Source organism: Erinaceus europaeus, chromosome 8 (genome assembly GCF_950295315.1).
Source record: "Erinaceus europaeus chromosome 8, mEriEur2.1, whole genome shotgun sequence".
Taxonomy (NCBI): domain Eukaryota; kingdom Metazoa; phylum Chordata; class Mammalia; order Eulipotyphla; family Erinaceidae; genus Erinaceus; species Erinaceus europaeus.
Genome location: NC_080169.1, coordinates 98108241 through 98125070, shown reverse-complemented (window position 1 = coordinate 98125070; position 16830 = coordinate 98108241). Strand labels below are relative to the sequence as shown.

The following is a 16830-nucleotide window of genomic DNA, read 5'->3' as shown; positions in this document are numbered from 1 at the left end:
AATCTGATGGATAACCATTACTCTTTCAAGTCCCTATGAGTTTTCCCTGTGAGCCTTCTCTGTCTTTCCTAGACAAACTTCTTAATTTCCATGCCACTCTAGATATACCCACATATACTAGAGTGATGATAGCAAGATTTGTGTTTATCATTAAATGTGAGCTCCTTTAGAGCAGGGTCTTGTCTTCTCGTGGTGGTCACCTACAGTAGCTGTTGGTGATTGGAAATGGAACTGATCTGGACAGGATTCCTAAACGTACTGTGTGTCCTAGGGCATGTTATATAACCTCTCTGTGCCTCATGTCTCTGTACCTGTTAAATAGTGTTCATTAATACCCTCTGAAAAGAATCATTGTAAAGATTTAAGTAGCAAAATTTGTGAAACTGCTGGAACGTAGTTGGTTTTAGGATCATGAGCTACATACATGGTTGTAGTGTGCCTCCTACATGTATTTGTTGCACCTGCACAGCAGAACTCAGCCAGATAGTCTGTCACTATTATTCTGTTACACTACACGCTTACTAAATGCCAAGCACTGGGGTTGTGGAGATAGCAGAGTGGTTATGCATAAAGACTTTTATCCCCTTTTCTTACCAGAGCACTACTCTGGCTTATGGTGGTGCAGGGGGGGTGGAGAGGCGGGGGGGGGGGGGGGGGGCGGGGGGGGGGTAGAACCTGGGACTTTGGAGCCTCAGGCACGAGAGTCTCTTTGCATAACCATTATGTCATCTACCCTCCGCCCGCATAAAGACTTTCACGCCGAGGATCTAAGGTCCCATGTTCAATCCCCAACATCACCATGAACCAGAGTCAAGCAGTGCTCTGGTCTGGGGTGGGTCTCTCTCATTAAAATAAGTAAAATAAAATGCCAAGCACCTTCCTAGGAAGGGCTGAGGTTCCCGTGGTTAAAACGGGAGCTTTAATTTTGCTCTTTAGAGACAAAAGGTCAAATTGAGCCCCCAAACAGTGGCTCAAGTGTTTTGGTAAAGACTCAGTGCGATGTCGCCCTCTACCGCTCTCACTAAACCGACACCAATACAGTTGGCGGTTTTAGTTCTCTAGGCTCCTCAAAAGAGGGGTCAGGTCGCTGCACCGCAGCTCTCTGCAGGACGCCGACCACCCACCCGCAGCAGGAGCCCCGCCCACTCAGGGGCAAAGTGTGGCCCCGCCCATCTCACGTCGGCGGGGGCGGGCTTGTGGTGACGTGCTACGTCACGTCCGGCGGACCCGGAAGTGTCGTTGGCTGGGCGGCCTCCGGAGATAGGAAATTGCGATGGTTTTTGCTCACTTGAAATCTTTGGCCAACCGGGGGCCGACGGGCCGGCCGGGTCTTCGGTGGCCCGGGTGAACACTTAGCACCGAGAGGCTTCTGGGCCTGTGCCGGCGAGTCCCGGCCGTTTGCGCCTCTCGGGCTGGCGTCTCCCCGCCTCCAGCGTAGGACCCGCCTCCGCTTGGAACCTGGTGCTGGGCTGTCGCTTGTTTGGCCTCCCTCCGGGCCCGCAGTCCATTCGCTTGGCCACAGATCACTGACAGCTGGGAAAAGCTGGTGTGCAGCCCAGCACCAGACAGCCCCCTCTCTCTGTGTGTCGTTTACAACTTCCGTCCAGCGTCTTTTGGGCCCTCTCCAGGGCGGCCCAACCAGTGACGTGGAGTAACCTGTTCTGAATCCCTATGGAGAAGTTTGGGATGAATTTCGGGGGCGGCCCGAGCAAGAAAGACCTGCTGGAGACGATAGAGACACAGAAGAAACAGCTCCTGCAGTACCAGACACGTCTCAAGGATGTGGTCCGCGCCTATAAAAGCCTCCTAAAGGAGAAAGAGGCTCTGGAGGCCAGCATCAAGGTGCTGTCGGTTTCCCACGAGGCGGATTTGGGCCTCCCGGGTGTCCAGCCTCCAGGTCTCCCGTTTCCTGACTCAGTGGATGATCGGTGCTCCACACACAGCGAGGACAGCACCGGGACCGCCACCAGCTTGGATACTGCCGCCAGCCTCACCAGCACGAAGGGTGAGTTTGGGATAGATGATGACAGGCTGACCCGTGGAGCACCACCTCCAAAATCCGAAGAGGTTAGCGGGTCGGAGAGTGGCGTGAGCAGTAGCAGTGGGGATGGGTCATCTGGGGCTGGGGAAGGGGACAAACGGCTACAGCAGCTGAAGACTCAGTTGGCCACTTTGACCAGCTCTTTGGCCACGGTCACCCAGGAGAAGTCCCGCATGGAGGCTTCTTACCTGGCTGACAAGAGGAAGATGAAACAGGACTTAGAGGATGCCAGTAAAAAGGCAGAGGAGGAGAGGGGCCGTCTGGAGGGAGAACTGAAGGGGCTGCAGGAGCAGATAGCAGAAACCAAAGCCCGACTTATCACGCAGCAGCACGATCGGGCCCAAGAGCAGAGCGACCATGCATTGATGCTGCGGGAGCTCCAGAAACTGCTGCAGGAGGAAAGGACCCAGCGCCAGGACTTGGAGCTCAGGTTGGAAGAGACACGGGAGGCTCTCGCCGGCCGGGCCTATGCAGCTGAGCAGATGGGAGGGTTTGAACTGCAGACCAAGCAACTGACCCGAGAGGTGGAGGAGCTGAAAGGTGAGCTGCAGGCCCTTCGGGATGAGAAGAGCCGCCCAGACCCTCGGCTGGAGGAGCTTCAGGAAGAGACTGTCTGCCTTAAGAACCATTTCCAGACTCAGTTGCAGCAGGAAATGAGGAAGGTAAGTATCTTCATCCCTTTCACATATTAGCCATTTGATGTGAAGCTGGAACTAGTAGAGACTTTTGTTTAAAGAAAAATTTATTTATAAGATGGAAATATTGACAAGGCCATGTTCTCATCACCAGAACTTGGTATCCCATCCCCTCCCTTGAAAGCTTTCCTATTCTTTTATCCTTCTGGGAGTAGAAGAGACTTTTTTTTTCTCCTTTGGTGGATTGAAAGCCACGTTTGATGATGATAAACAGTTCCACGTGTGGCCTGGGGAGACAGCATAGTGGTGATGGAAAAACTCTTTAATGCTTGAGGTACTGAAGGCCCCAGATTTGATTCCCAGCACCAACCTAAGCCAGAGCTGCTTAGTACTCAGGTATTTTTTTGTTTTGTTTTTTAAGTTCCACCTGCAAGTTCTGGGAAATCCTGTTTTGAGTGGCATTCAGTGTATCTACAGAGCCGGCTTCCAACAGGATGTGGAGTTTCTGGGCGTGCACTGGGTTGGAGTCAACTCCAGCTTCTGGGCATTGGCAGCTGTACAGTAAACAACTAGGTAGCAATTATTCTCACAGGCATACGCCTCTTCAAAGGGAGGCATTTATACCTGTAGGTATGGTGACTGAAGTAGGCGAAGGGAATTTCCTCCGAAGACACGGTACAAAACTTGCTTTCCATCAAGAGCTGCCTGCTCTGCAAAGGTATGCTATTTGACAGTGCCTCCTGTTAACAGGGACAGTGATCCAATTCAGTTTTGAACTTCCAGAAATATTGGAAGAGGAAAAGAATATCATATGTTACTGTTTTTGCCAGGGCTTCCCTGCTCTAAGCCAGATTTTTTTTTTTAGTATTCATTTATTCCCTTTTGTTGCCCTTGTTTTATTGTTGTAGTTATTATTGATGTCATTGTTGTTGGATAGGACAGAGAGAAATGGAGAAAGGAGTGGAAGACGGGGGTGGGGGGGGGGGAGAGAAAAATAGACACCTGCAGACCTGCTTCACCGCTTGTCAAGTGACTCCCTTGCAGGTGGGGAGCCGGGGGCTCAAACTGGGATCCTTATGCCAGTCTTTGCACTTTGCGCCACCTGCGCTTAACCAGCTGCGTTACCGCCCAACTCCCTTACAGATCTTATAGGTAGAAAGAGAGAAACAGCGCTGGGTGGTGTTGCACCTTGTAGAGAACACATGTTGCTAAGTGGAAGGACTTGGGTTCGAACCCCTACTCCCCACCTGCAGGGAGGATGCTTTACGAGTGGCGAAGCAGGTCTTCAAGTGTCTGTCTCTCTTCCTTTATCTCCTTCCCTTTCAATTAATCTGTCTTTTCAAATAAGACAGAAATAAATAAATTAAGGGGGAAAATGGCCACCAGGAGCAGTGTATTTGTAGTACTGACACCAAGCCCTAGTGACAACCCAGATGGCAATTTAAAAAAGAAAGAAAGAAAGGGAGAGAGGGAAAAACACTACAGCACCACAGCTTCACCCTGTGCTGGAATGGCCGGCCTCCAGCCTGGAGCACCTGACAAAGCAGTCACATTCTCCAGTGAGCTGTCCCTATGTCTATGATTTTTTAATAGGGTTTGGGGATCACATTATAAGCAAAGATAACACTTGATATGTGAGCTGGTCCATATCAGGAGAAACTGGAAACTCTAAAGCAGAGCAATAGCAGCTAAACAAAATGCTTCATATTGTTTGGTGTGTATGTCTGAGAGCAGAACCAAGCAGATCACGTGACCTTTTTATGGCTGCCATAAGAATCAACAGGATGCCCCCCCCTCCCCCAGTTTCTATTCTTGCCAGACCATCCCATTCATGTGATCCTTTACTTTCCTCTCTTATTTTTCTCAGAGCTTGCCCAAGGGCTTTGTGGTTTTTCTGGATGCTTTTCTTTCTTTGTTTTTATTTATTTATAAACTGGAAACATTTACAAGACCATAGGCTGAAGGGTACATTTCCACACATTGTCCACCCCCAGAGCTCCATATCCAATCCCCTTCTTTGATAGCTTGATAGCTTCCCTATTCTTTATCCATCTGGGAGTATGGATCCAGGATCATTATGGGATGCAGAAGGTGGAAGGTCTGGCTTCTGTAACTGCTTCTCCACTCAACATGGGCATTGGCAGGTGGATCCATACTCTCAGCCTGTCTCTCTTTTTCCCTAGTGGGGCAGGGGTCTGGAGGAGGCAGGGCTCCAGGACACACAGTGGGGTCTTCTGCCCAAGGAAGTCGGGTTGGCATCATGGTATCATCTGGAACCTGGTGGCTGAAAAAGAGTTAAGATATAATGCAGAACAAATTGTTGACTAATCATGAACCTAAAGGCATGAATATTGCAGATGAAGATTTGGGATCTCTGTTTTGGTAAAAGCTAGTAGGTCTGTTTTAGGTATATTCCAGAGGGCACATGACTTTACTAGTTTTTGCCTTTGCCTGGCATCTAATATTCTTTGTTGTTGTTGTAATTGTTATTGATATTGTCATTGTTGGATAGGACAGAGAGAAATGGAGAGAGGAGGGGAAGACAGAGAGGGGGAGAGAAAGATAGACACCTGCAGACCTGTTTCACCTCTTGTGAAGTGACTCCCCTGCAGGTGGGGAGCCAGGGGGCTCGAACCAGTATCCTTACGCTGGTCCTTGTGCTTTGTGCCACCTGCACTTAACCTGCTGCACTGCCACCCAACTCCCTCTTTCTTTCTTTCTAATAATATATATGTATATATTATTGTTAACCTTTTTTTTTTTCTCCACTTGATAGGGCAGAGAGAAATTGAGAGGGGAGAGGGAGATAGAGAAGGAGAAAGAGAAGGAAAGAGAGAGAGGGGGTGGGAAGGGATTTTACCATTGGTGAAGCTCCCCCACTACCCCTAAAGGTGCGGAGCCAGGGCTTGAGCTCGAGTCTTTGAGCACAGTAACATGCACTAACTAGGTCTACTGCTGCCCTGGCCCCTCTGGATGCTTTTTCCATGTCCCCTTGTTTTACAGACAGCCCTTGCAGAGGATCAGCTGCGCCAGCAATCTCAGGTGGAAGAGCAGAGAGTGGCAGCTTTGGAGAATCAAATATCCGAAGTGTCCGAACTGCTGGGCACCTATGAGAAAGCCAAGCAGAAGGACCAGCAGACCATCCAAAAATTGAAGGACCGGATTCTGCAGCTCGACCTAGAGAACAAGACGCTGGCTCTCGCCGCCTCCAGCCGGTCTCCTCTGGACAACCTTGCAGAGGAGTCTGGTCTGGATGTCAATGTCTTGAAGGACAAAATGGAGAAGCTGAAGAGGTTGCTGCAGGTCGCAGCCAGGAAAAGCCAGGTGACCCTGGATGTGGAAAAACTCTGCCACCTGGAGATAATGCCCACCTCTGAGGCAGCCGACGGGGAGAAGGCCACCACGCTGTATTACCAACAGGAGCTGAAACAGCTGAAGGAGGAGTTTGAGAGGTACAAGATGAGGGCTCAGGTTGTCCTCAAGAGCAAGAACACCAAAGATGGCAATCTGGCCAAGGAGTTTGAGGAAGCCCAGGAACAGCTTGCGGAGCTGAAGGAGAAGTACATCTCCCTGCGGCTCTCCTGCGAGGAGTTGGACCGCCAGCACCAGCAGGAGGCGGAGGACTGGAAGCAGGAGCTGGCCCGGCTGCAGCAGCTCCACCGACAGGAGCTAGAGCGCAGCCAGCTGGATTTCAGGGACCGCACACTGAAGCTGGAGGAGGAGCTGCACAAGCAGCGGGACCGGGCCCTGGCCGTGCTGGCTGAGAAGGACTTGGAGCTGGAGCAGCTGCGCTCTGTGGCCTTGTCTTCTGGGCTACAGGGGCGCAGAAGCCCCGTGGATGGCGGGCTTCCGGTGGACCTGGCTGACACTTCTTCTGCAGATAGCCTGACCCAAGCGCTGCACCTTGCCGCCACCAATGAGCCCACCTTCTTCCTGTACGCTGAGCAGTTAGCTCGCAAGGAGGTGGAGATCACATCCCTGCGGAAGCAGAAACACAGGCTGGAGGTGGAGGTACATCAGCTCCAGGACCGGCTGCTGGAGGAGGGGGAACGGCACCGTGAGGAGGTGGGGGTCCTACAAAGCCACATTGAGAAGAACATCAGGGACCAGAGCAGGGAGGGAGCCAACCTCGAATACCTCAAAAACATCATCTACCGTTTCTTGACCATGCCTGACACCCTGGGCCGCCAGCAGACTCTCACTGCCATCCTGACTATCTTGCATTTCAGTCCAGAGGAAAAGCAAGTGATCATGCGGCTTCCAAGCAGTGGGGGTTGGTGGTCTTCTGGCAAGAGATGATGGCATTTCACTTGTTCCTACGATTTCTGTGCCTCGTGTGTAGGAAGGGACAGGCTCTGGTTTCTGCTGCCTCTTTTCTTACATTGTCATTTAATTTTTCACTGTGTGGGACGGGAGGGAGTCTCCAGTGTGGGGCTGGGGTTTTTCTGCCAAATGCCATTAATGCCACTTTTTTCCTTGGGCCCTAGAAGTTCCTGAAGTGTTAGAACAACATCTTCTGTTGTGTCTAAATCAGCGGGAGAGGAGGGGGAGGTTAGAATTGAGAGATATGAAAGTTGGGCAAGTGGTGAGAATAGATTTTTATTTGAGTATTATGTTCCTAGCTCAGAGCTGGGCATAAATGTGACTCCAAAGGGAGTTCAGTTCATTTCTAAACATTCAAAAGGACAGGCTCTTTTCTCCACCGAATCACAATTTGAGTCTAGTCTGCTGCTGCCCCAATTCTATGGGGTCATAAATCCAGGCTAGAGAGGGACCATAAACTTTGAATTGTCCACTAGTCTGAAAGACCAAGGAATAATGAGTTCATCCTGGACCTGGGAAGCTTGAGCTAGTTAGGGTCTGGGCATGACTTAATTAGAACAAAGCACACCACTTGGGACCATTTGAGAGGACGTTGGGTACCAGTTAGACTTAGGGATTTCCTGAATGGTCTGAGGACAGGATTATAATAGACCTCTTTCCCTTGGTCGTGCCTTAACCTGCCTGCCTAAGCTTGGCCTGATATTGTGAATGAATGCTCTCACTATCTTTTCCTCAGTGTTGAACTGCCATTAAGGGAAAAAAAAATCATTTTGATTGGGAAGCTCTAATCATACCTGAATATAAGACATTAACTCTAAGATATGTCACCCCTATCCCCCACTCCCTATATATTCCCAAGATGGTTTAGCCTTTACAGAGACAGGGCAGAGAAAATTTTCTGCTGAATATTCCAGACCATTGCTGAGACTTTCTCAGGAAAGTGGTGGAAGTTGAGCTGAACCTGGGCTGGGGGGATTTTAGCCCTGTGGCGTTCTGGCCACAGGGTGTTCATGGTTTATTGTCATCCAGGTACTACACTCAGCCTTTATGGAGGTAATAGGTTCCAGTCCACAGCCATCCTCCCTTAGTGTGTCACTCTTAATTTTCATTCTCCCCTGGTTTGTAAAAAAAAAAAAGCAGTCTTGCATTAGCGAGATTCATTCTGCACTTAGGGAAAAAAGGCTTATAGTTCAGGTAATCTAGATAGGAGGGACTTAGAAAAGTCACGTTCAAACTTAGTTTCCCTGTCCACCTCTCCCTCCAACTTGCCCTTGATGCTTTTGGAGATCTTTGGACCCCAAAACCAATGCTTTGCCACTAATTGGACTAATAATTTATCTTTCCCTTACTTCATCATAGAGATCTGTTGTGAGGGCTTGGGCTGCAGAGACAAAATAAATATTGTGATTGGGAGGCTGAGTGAAGCTGGAAGACTACCTACAAACATTGAGCTGGCTTAATGGAACAGAAGTGATGTGTCCGTATGATAATAACAAACCATGAGATCATTAAAGCTGAACAACTCACCCTTGTTGAAGTGTGATTCCTTACAGGCACATCTGTACACAGATGCTGAGTATAAGTGATAGATACAGCAGTGGAAATACTATTTTATTGTGTTATACCATGACCTTGAATCAAGGAAGGAATACTGCAGTGCTTCAGTAGCCTTGATTGCAGCTCAAGACAATTCTCTTCATCTAGGGTTATGTGTTTATGTATAGATAGCTATGGGGAAGGAAAGTTTCATCTGTTAAGGGGAATGTTGAAACTTTCATAACAATTGCTTTAAGGTCTAGAAGTGATATATGCTCATGAATTTTTTTAAAAAAATTCAAAGTTTTAAAATCAGAACTTACGGCATTTCCGAAATGCTCTTGGCATCCAACTAAACTGAGTAATACTTTAACTGTCATTCTTTGATCCCCTTAAATGCAGGACATGCTGTGGTTATTGTTGTTTATTGGTGGTTTGGGGGCAGAACAGAGAGAGAGCCACAGTCACAATTGTTTGCCATGACCTTGAGAAGATAGCTAACACTTTAGCAAAGCAGCAGTTAAATTTCTTTTTTTAAATAATTACATGCATCAGAATACATAAAGATTGAATGCTCTCAAGTGAGACTGATAGACTTGACCCCTTCCTATGCTAAAGGATAGTTAACAGCCCTAAATATTATCAAAAAGATCTGCTTACATTCAAAGTTCCTTTCCTTTGTACTCTAAGAAATTTCCAAATATTTGACTGGTTTGACCCCTCTAAGAAATAAGGGTGTGGGGTAGCAGTACACCTGGTTGACTGAATGCTACCATGTGCAAGGACCAGGATTTAAGCCCCCAGTCCTCATTGGGGGGGGGGGGGACGGTTCATGAGTCATGAAGCAGTGCTGCAGGTATCCCTTTTCCTCTTTCATCTTCTTCCCTCTTGACTTCTGTCTCTTGGTGTGTGTGGGGGGTGCAGGTAGGATGAGAAAGGAAAGGAAGAGAGAATTAAGATCAGAAGCAGTCAGAAAAATAAAATTTCCTTGAGTCTTGGTGCCCAAAACGGCATAAAGTATGTCAATAAAGTAATATGACTAAATTTATTTTAAACCATTGCCACAGAAATCACAGGAGGGTTTTTTTAAGAAAAGCTAAGTGGGAGAAAGTGGACAGAAGGCTAGTTAATTATAAAGGCTTTCTGTTTTCCTTCCCAGTTTCCTATTAGAGACCCATGATCTGGGGAATAGATATGGCTATCTATCATTTTCCACATGTGGTTAAGTCCCCATCGATTAGCCAGAACTCTTAAGGCTGTTATCCTTGTCTTTTTTCAAAATTATTTGGTAGGGCAAAAATTCAGAGGAATGGGAGATAGAGAAAAAACAAGACAAAACACTGCAGCACTGCTTTACCATTCATGATTCTTTCCCCCTGCAGGTGGAGACTGGGGGGCTTGAACCCCAGGTTTGCACATTGTAACGTTTGTGTTCTACCAGGTGCACCATCACCCAGCCCCCTTTGGTGAACTTTAACTGAATGTACCTTCACCAAGTTAAACCTTTTATGGCCATTACTGCAATTTTATACAGATGAGTCAGAGGCTTTATTTGTTAAATTTACTCAAGACCATGTAACTCATAGATGTCTGAACCAAGTCTGAACAACTCCGAGACCCCTTTAATCTGAGTGTGCTCCTATCTTCTCATGACAATCCTCATAAATGATTTCTGGGAATGGAGAGACTCATTTTTAGGAGGAACTGGGTTGGTTGTAATGGAGAAGTCTGGCTATTGTATACTATCACAGTTGCTAACATGAGAATTGAACAAGCAATATTGGATTTTTCATAAGAGTCCTGAATCTGTTCTGTTTCCAAGGTCTAAATCATGCTGATTTTATTTCTATTTGTTTATTTGATAAGACGGTGAGAAATTGAAAGGTGAGGGGGAGATAGGGAGAGAGAAAGAGACACCTGCAACACTACTGCTTGCAAAACTTCCACTCTGTAGGTGGGGACCAGCAGCATGAACTTGGATCCTTATGTGTGATAATGTGACCAATGTGTGCATGACTGCCCAGCCCCCCGCCCCCAGTGTTTTAGAAATGGGAATTTTTATTCTCATAAAATAGAAGGGCTGTGTATGGCCATTCCACCCTGAATGTGCCCCACCTCCTCTGGTTGGAGCTGATGGGATAGACAAAATTAAACAGCTGAGTATCCAGCTGTTCGCATAGTGTACTCCATTTCTAATCTTTGGTAAAGCTAGGGAAACCGCATTGGGAAGTGGAACTTGAGTAATTCTCCCCGTAGTTGCACTTAGAAGAACAAACAGTTAACCACAACCCCAAAATATATACAATGAAATTTTTGACATAACGCACATTTAATAGGGCTTAGTAAATTTTTTTAAAGATTTAAAAAATTATTTTCCCTTTTGTTGCCCTTGTCGTTTTGTTGTTGTAGTTATTATTACTGTTGGTGGTGGTGGTGTTGGATAGGACAGAGAAATGGAGAGAGGAGGGAAAGACAGAGGAGGAGAGAAAGATAGATACCTGCAGACCTACTTCACTGCCTATGAAGCGGCTTCCCCTGCAGGTGGGGAGCCGGGGCTCGAACCAGGATCCTTATGCCGGTCCTTGTGCTTTGTGCCACGTGAGCTTAACCTGCGCTACCGCCCGACCCCCAGTAAATTGTTCTAAGGCTTCTACTTTTTGAGATGATGTTGACTTATAAGACTGTACATATTTTTCAGGCTTCTTTTAAAAATTTTATTTGATATGATATAGATGAGAGGAAGTAGGGAGATGAGAGGAAGAGAGAGACACTTACAGCACTTGCTTTACTGCTTGTGAAGCTTCCCCCCTGCAGGTGAGGACCAGGGTTTGAACTGGGGTCCTTGTGCATGGTAATGTGTGTGCTTTACTGGCTGAGCCCCTGCCTGGCCCCTATATATGTTTCAGAAGTACAGTTTCACACTTTTTCAAGATGTGTGTTACCACACCATACCTATCACTGAAGTACCAATAGCCCTGTGTACCACAATCCACTGGATTCCCTCCTTTTCACCTCATTTCCTCCACTCCCTTGGTATGCCCAGCTCGGCAGGCAGAACCTAAGGGCTTATTTTCATTTGACCTTGTTGCTTTCTGTGCTTTTTATACCACATATTGAGTGTTTCCTCCTCAGCTGGATGCTGTCTTTTTGTCCCTTGCTGTGCTAGGAAAGCTGGTTCATCTGAGACACAGGTCTGTTTCTATGCAGACAGGTCCACCTTCCAGTGTGACTTTGCTGTGATCATGGGAGAAGGTTAAACATGGGTTCTTCTTATTCTGCCATCTTAGCCCTGTCCTCTGATTTTTACTATTAGTTATTGTTAATCACTGTGTCTGATTAGTGAGTCAAACTCTATCCTAAGTATATGTGGATAGGAAAATGCATAGTATATATAGGGCTTGGTATTATTCATGATTTCAGGCATCCTATGGGGGCTTGGAATGTAGATAATGGGAGTGACTGTCAAACCTTAGTGAATGGGTCACCTTGCCCAGTGTATGACCATCATTAATCCCTCTCCTACAGTTCTGTCCTGCATATTCATAGGCAGCTGGTTATTTCAGATGGTTTCTGATGTAAGGAATTTGATGCAGGCATAGGGGATTGAAATCCCAGTGCAAACTCCTGCTGGCTACGTGACTTAGATTGCTTAACCTAAATCTCAAACCTTATGATGATAATAACTATTTCAGGGTGATAGTCTTCGGTTAAAGAAAAATTAGGTACATTTAGAACAAGTAGGTTATCTAGAAGAAAAAAAAAAAGTGGGTGCTAAACCACATTAGTTTTGCAGCTGGAGAGGGGGATCATCAGATAGAACACGACTGGAATTTGTGAAAGTCTGAGTCTGATCCATAACACCACAATGCTAGAGCCATACTCTGGTCTCAGTAATCTAAGCACTTAAGGTTTCAAATAATAAACTGATTGAATTTTAACACTAGGCTTAAATTGTTAATGCATTTCTAATAACTTTTAAAAAAAATATTAAGTCACCCATAATCTTATACCAGGGAGACCAGAAACAACCAGTCTTGTCAGGATATAAAATATAGTTATTTGTTAATAGCATTGAATGACATAAATCACGGTAAGGTCTTGTATGGTACAGTAAATCCTAACCATGGATTTTCAAAGTAAACCAAGTTCCCAAATAACTTGGTTACAACAATAATTATCTATTGTCTTGTTAAACTCTAAGACAGCAAGGAACCTTCCTCATTCTTGGTAAACCCCGTATTTCTTCCAGTCCTAGACCCTCTGGGGCTTTGCTCATTTTCCTTCATGCTTCTCTTGATCCATACCATTTGATACTGCATCTGCTGATCTCAAACAAATCAATGAAACCAGTACCAACTTGACATGTTTCACTTTGGACTGTTTCCAGAGATGCCAGGCCTGGGATGTCAACCCTTTAGCTCCAATACTCTGGTGAGACCTTTCCTAGCTCATAGGGCTTCTTAGTTCCATTTTGGGTGGTGCGCTTCCTAACAAAATTATAGAACCTAGATATAGGCCAGGGTTCATGGGGTAGGGCACATGTGCACATGTCTCTATAAGTTAGGGGAAAACCTATACAATGAAAGTGCAAAAATAATCTGTAGTGACTTAAGTGCAGCAGACACATAGAAAGACATAAAAAAAGACATCTTAAGATACTTAAACACATTCTACTTAGACCTAGATATCCTCCTCAGCTAGTTCTTATTTCACTTCCCTCAATCACTCTAACTTTGTCAGATAAAGTAAGGACTACAAAAGCTGGATGATGGCCATTTTGGTCCTTACCAGGCCACCCCATCATATGGGGCCCTAGTCACAGAATCCTGGGATTCCCACATAGATACGATGGGCCCAGACCTCTTAACAGATCCCTCTCTCCACCATTACTGGTCATCTCCATCAGGAACAATATAGTAGACCCTCTTGTGGGCCTCTGTAGGAACTTGCCCTCAGTGTAGAATAACAATGGTAGAAACTGCCCCATTCTCCGTAGAGAGGCTGGGTCAACACTCTACCATTTGAAGATGGGTTTGAAATGAGTGGAGCCTAGAATGTCCCCAGCTGTGACCATATATATTTTTCCCATATGTGGGAGCTACTCTCTGCCCTAATCCAGTTTTCTAGTCCTATTTCTAAATCTGACACCATCTTCCCTTTAGTTCACCTGCATATTAGCTGTTGGGCACAGGCAAAAATTAGTAAAGTCAGGGGCCCCTTGGAATATACCTAAGGTAGCTTCTAGCTTCTTCCAACACAAAGACCCCAACTATCTTCTGCTTATTCTTACCTGTAGGTTCCTGATAATCAATTTGTTCTGCTTCACATCTTAATGCATTTTCAGCCACCAAGTTGTAGATGTTACCATGAAGCCAACCTATCTTCCCTGGGCAGATGACCTCACCAATGTGTTCTGGAACCCCACTTCTCCAGAGCCCCGCCCCACTAGGAAAAGATAGAAGCAGAGTGGGAGTATGGATTAACTTGCCAACACCCATGTCCAGCAGAGAAGCAATCACAGAAGTAAGACCTATTTTCTGCACCCCATAAGATCCTGGGTCCATGCTACTAGAGGGGTAAAAAATAGAAAAGTTTCCAATGGAGGGGATGGAACATGGAACTGTGATGGTGGGAATTACATGGAATTGTACCCCCTATGTCTCACAATCTTGTCGATCATTATTAAATCACTAATTAAAGAATTTAAAAAAGGTGGTGATGGGGTGGGAGGAAGCTCATTGTCAGTTTCACTATTCACCAACTTTTTCCAGATAGGGATACCACAGCTTCAGGCACAATGCTTCCCTAATGCATTGGGGACCCAGCTTGAACCAAGTCACATGTATAAAAAAGGAGCTGCCTCTTCCAAATGAGAAAAATCTCATTGACCTAAATAAATACTAAAAACAAACACTCGTTAATTTCCTCCAGGAATGTTCAGTGGCAGGATTAGAAGTTAGATGGAACTCTTCTGGGTTGAAATGCAATTTTTCTTTTTAAATTATTTAGAGAATACTTTCATTAAGTGCCTGCTAGGAAGCAAACTGCTAACATCTTCCCTGCTTTAATAATTTCTCATAGCAATCATGTGAAGCCTCTCAATTTTTCAGATAAGGACATGAAGACCAGGCAAGATGAATTGTTGTAGCAACAGAACCAGGATTCAAGCAGGATTCAACCTGATGGCCCAGGCCTGCTGTGCTTCCTTTGTTGTTCCCCAGCAGAGGGCAATGTGGAATGCTGAAAAACCTGTTGGAAGGTGGCTGAGACACTTGAGGGGCTGTATTTCTGGGGTGGGTTTGGGAAAGAGGGACCCTTTGTCCAGCTGGTCCTTTCTTCAGTCGCAACTGATGGTTGTATAAGTTTTTACAGGCTTCCCCCCCCCCGAAACAAAGAGCTCTTTCCTTTTTAAAAATGTTTTTTTCTATTTTTTTAAAAATTTTTTATTTAAGAAAGGATTAATTAACAAAACCATAAGGTAGGAGGGGTACAACTCCACACAATTCCCACCACCCAATCTCCATATCCCACCCCCTCCCCTGATAGCTTTCCCATTCTCTAGCCCTCTGGGAGCATGGACCCAGGGTCATTGAAGGTTGCAGAAGGTAGAAGGTCAGGCTTCTGTAATTGCTTCCCTGCTGAGCATGGGCATTGACTGGTTGGTCCATACTCCCAGTCTGCCTCTCTCTTTCCCCAGTAGGGTGTGTCTCTGGGGAAGCGGAGCTCCAGGACACATTGGTGGGGTCTTCAATCCAGGGAAGCCTGGCCAGCATCCTGGTGGCATCTGGAACCTGGTGATTGAAAAGAGAGTTAACATACGAAGCCAAACAAATTGTTGAGCAATCATGGACCCAAAGCTTGGAATAGTGGAGAGGAAGTGTTAGGGAGGTACTCACTGCAAACTCTAGTGTACTTCTGCTTTCAGGTATATATTTTGCAGTAGTTTATGGATACGTGTGAACATAAGCTCTCTCTCACAGAAACTGGTGTATATCTAGGTTGTGGGACTTTGTTAGAAAGTGAACCACCTGAGATGAAATTAGAGTGTACTATAAAAGGAAAGGTCTCACCTGAGTAATGAAGCTGAAGGGTTGTCATTCCACACGTGAAGTCTCTGGACACAGTCTGAGGTGAAGCATGTTGAGGTGGCAATCGTTGCGTTGGTTAGGTTGTGATCGGTGGATGCAATATTATTTGGTATGGATTGGGAGACACATACGGGAAAGTGGGCCCTATCCAAGGGTTCCAGGACTGGGGGAAGTAGGGGCTCTATAGTGGAGATGTGAGGTTCCTGTGAAAGATAAAGATGAGTATGGGATGATCCCACTCATCAATAGAAGTTGAGTAAGAAGATCTGAAAGGGAAACTAAAAGCAGGACCTGATCAAATTGTAAGTAGGGCACCAAAGTAAAAACCCTGTGGTGAGGGGTAGACATGCAGCTTCCTGGGCCAGTGGGGGGGGTGGGAGTGGGTGGGAGGGATGGGTCACAGTCTTTTGGTGGTGGGAATGGTGTTTATGTACACTCCTAGCAAAATGTAGACATATAAATCAGTAGTTAATTAATATGAGAGGGAGAAAATTAATTGTCTCAAAGTTTCTCAAAACACAAACTGAATCTTTTTAATATATAGGCTGTATATTTTATATGCGGACTCTCTCAAAAGCCTAGACCAAGTAGATTAGAAGCATCCAATAGCACAGCTATATACAAGATACTGGATACTGTACAGCAAACCCTAACAAAAGGACTTTTCAAAGTTAACCCAATTACCAAATAATGTGATGATAACATTAACTATCGATTGTCTGTTTTTTTCTATTTTTAATGATAGAGACAGAGAGATGAGAGCTCTGCTTAGCTCTGGCTTATGGTAGTACTTGGGTTTGAATTTGAGACTTCAGAGTCACAGGCATAAAAGCCTTTTCTTAAGAGTTTTTTTTTTTTAATTTGTGATGAATAGTAGGTCACAAGATTGTAAGATTACAGTATATAATGGTTCTATACCACACCCATCACCAGAGTTCTATGTTCTCACCCTCCCACCTCCCAAACATAACCACCATTGTTTTTAAATGTATTAGAAACACTTTGCTTCTGTTGTTTTTCCAAGTTCATGTATATCAGTTCTCTAGATTACACATATGAGTGAAACTATCTAGTGGTTGTCTTTCATCTCTTATTTCCATAATTATAGTCAACTCCAGTTCCATCCATTTTGTCCCAAAGAACACAATCATCTTTTTTTGATTGCGGAATGCTATCCCATGAAATATATATCCCATAACTTCTCTAG

General features: G+C 45.6%; 1 protein-coding gene across 1 annotated transcript; it reads left to right on the top strand.

Moving 5' to 3' along the window:
* Positions 1 to 1219: 1219 nt before the first annotated feature.
* Positions 1220 to 8525, top strand: GCC1 (GRIP and coiled-coil domain containing 1). Its single transcript, XM_007526282.3, has 2 exons — positions 1220 to 2703; positions 5680 to 8525. Exons 1-2 carry the CDS (start codon positions 1672 to 1674, stop codon positions 6973 to 6975), a joined length of 2328 nt encoding a protein of 775 aa, XP_007526344.1. The 5' UTR covers positions 1220 to 1671; the 3' UTR covers positions 6976 to 8525.
* The last annotated feature ends 8305 nt before the right edge of the window (positions 8526 to 16830 follow it).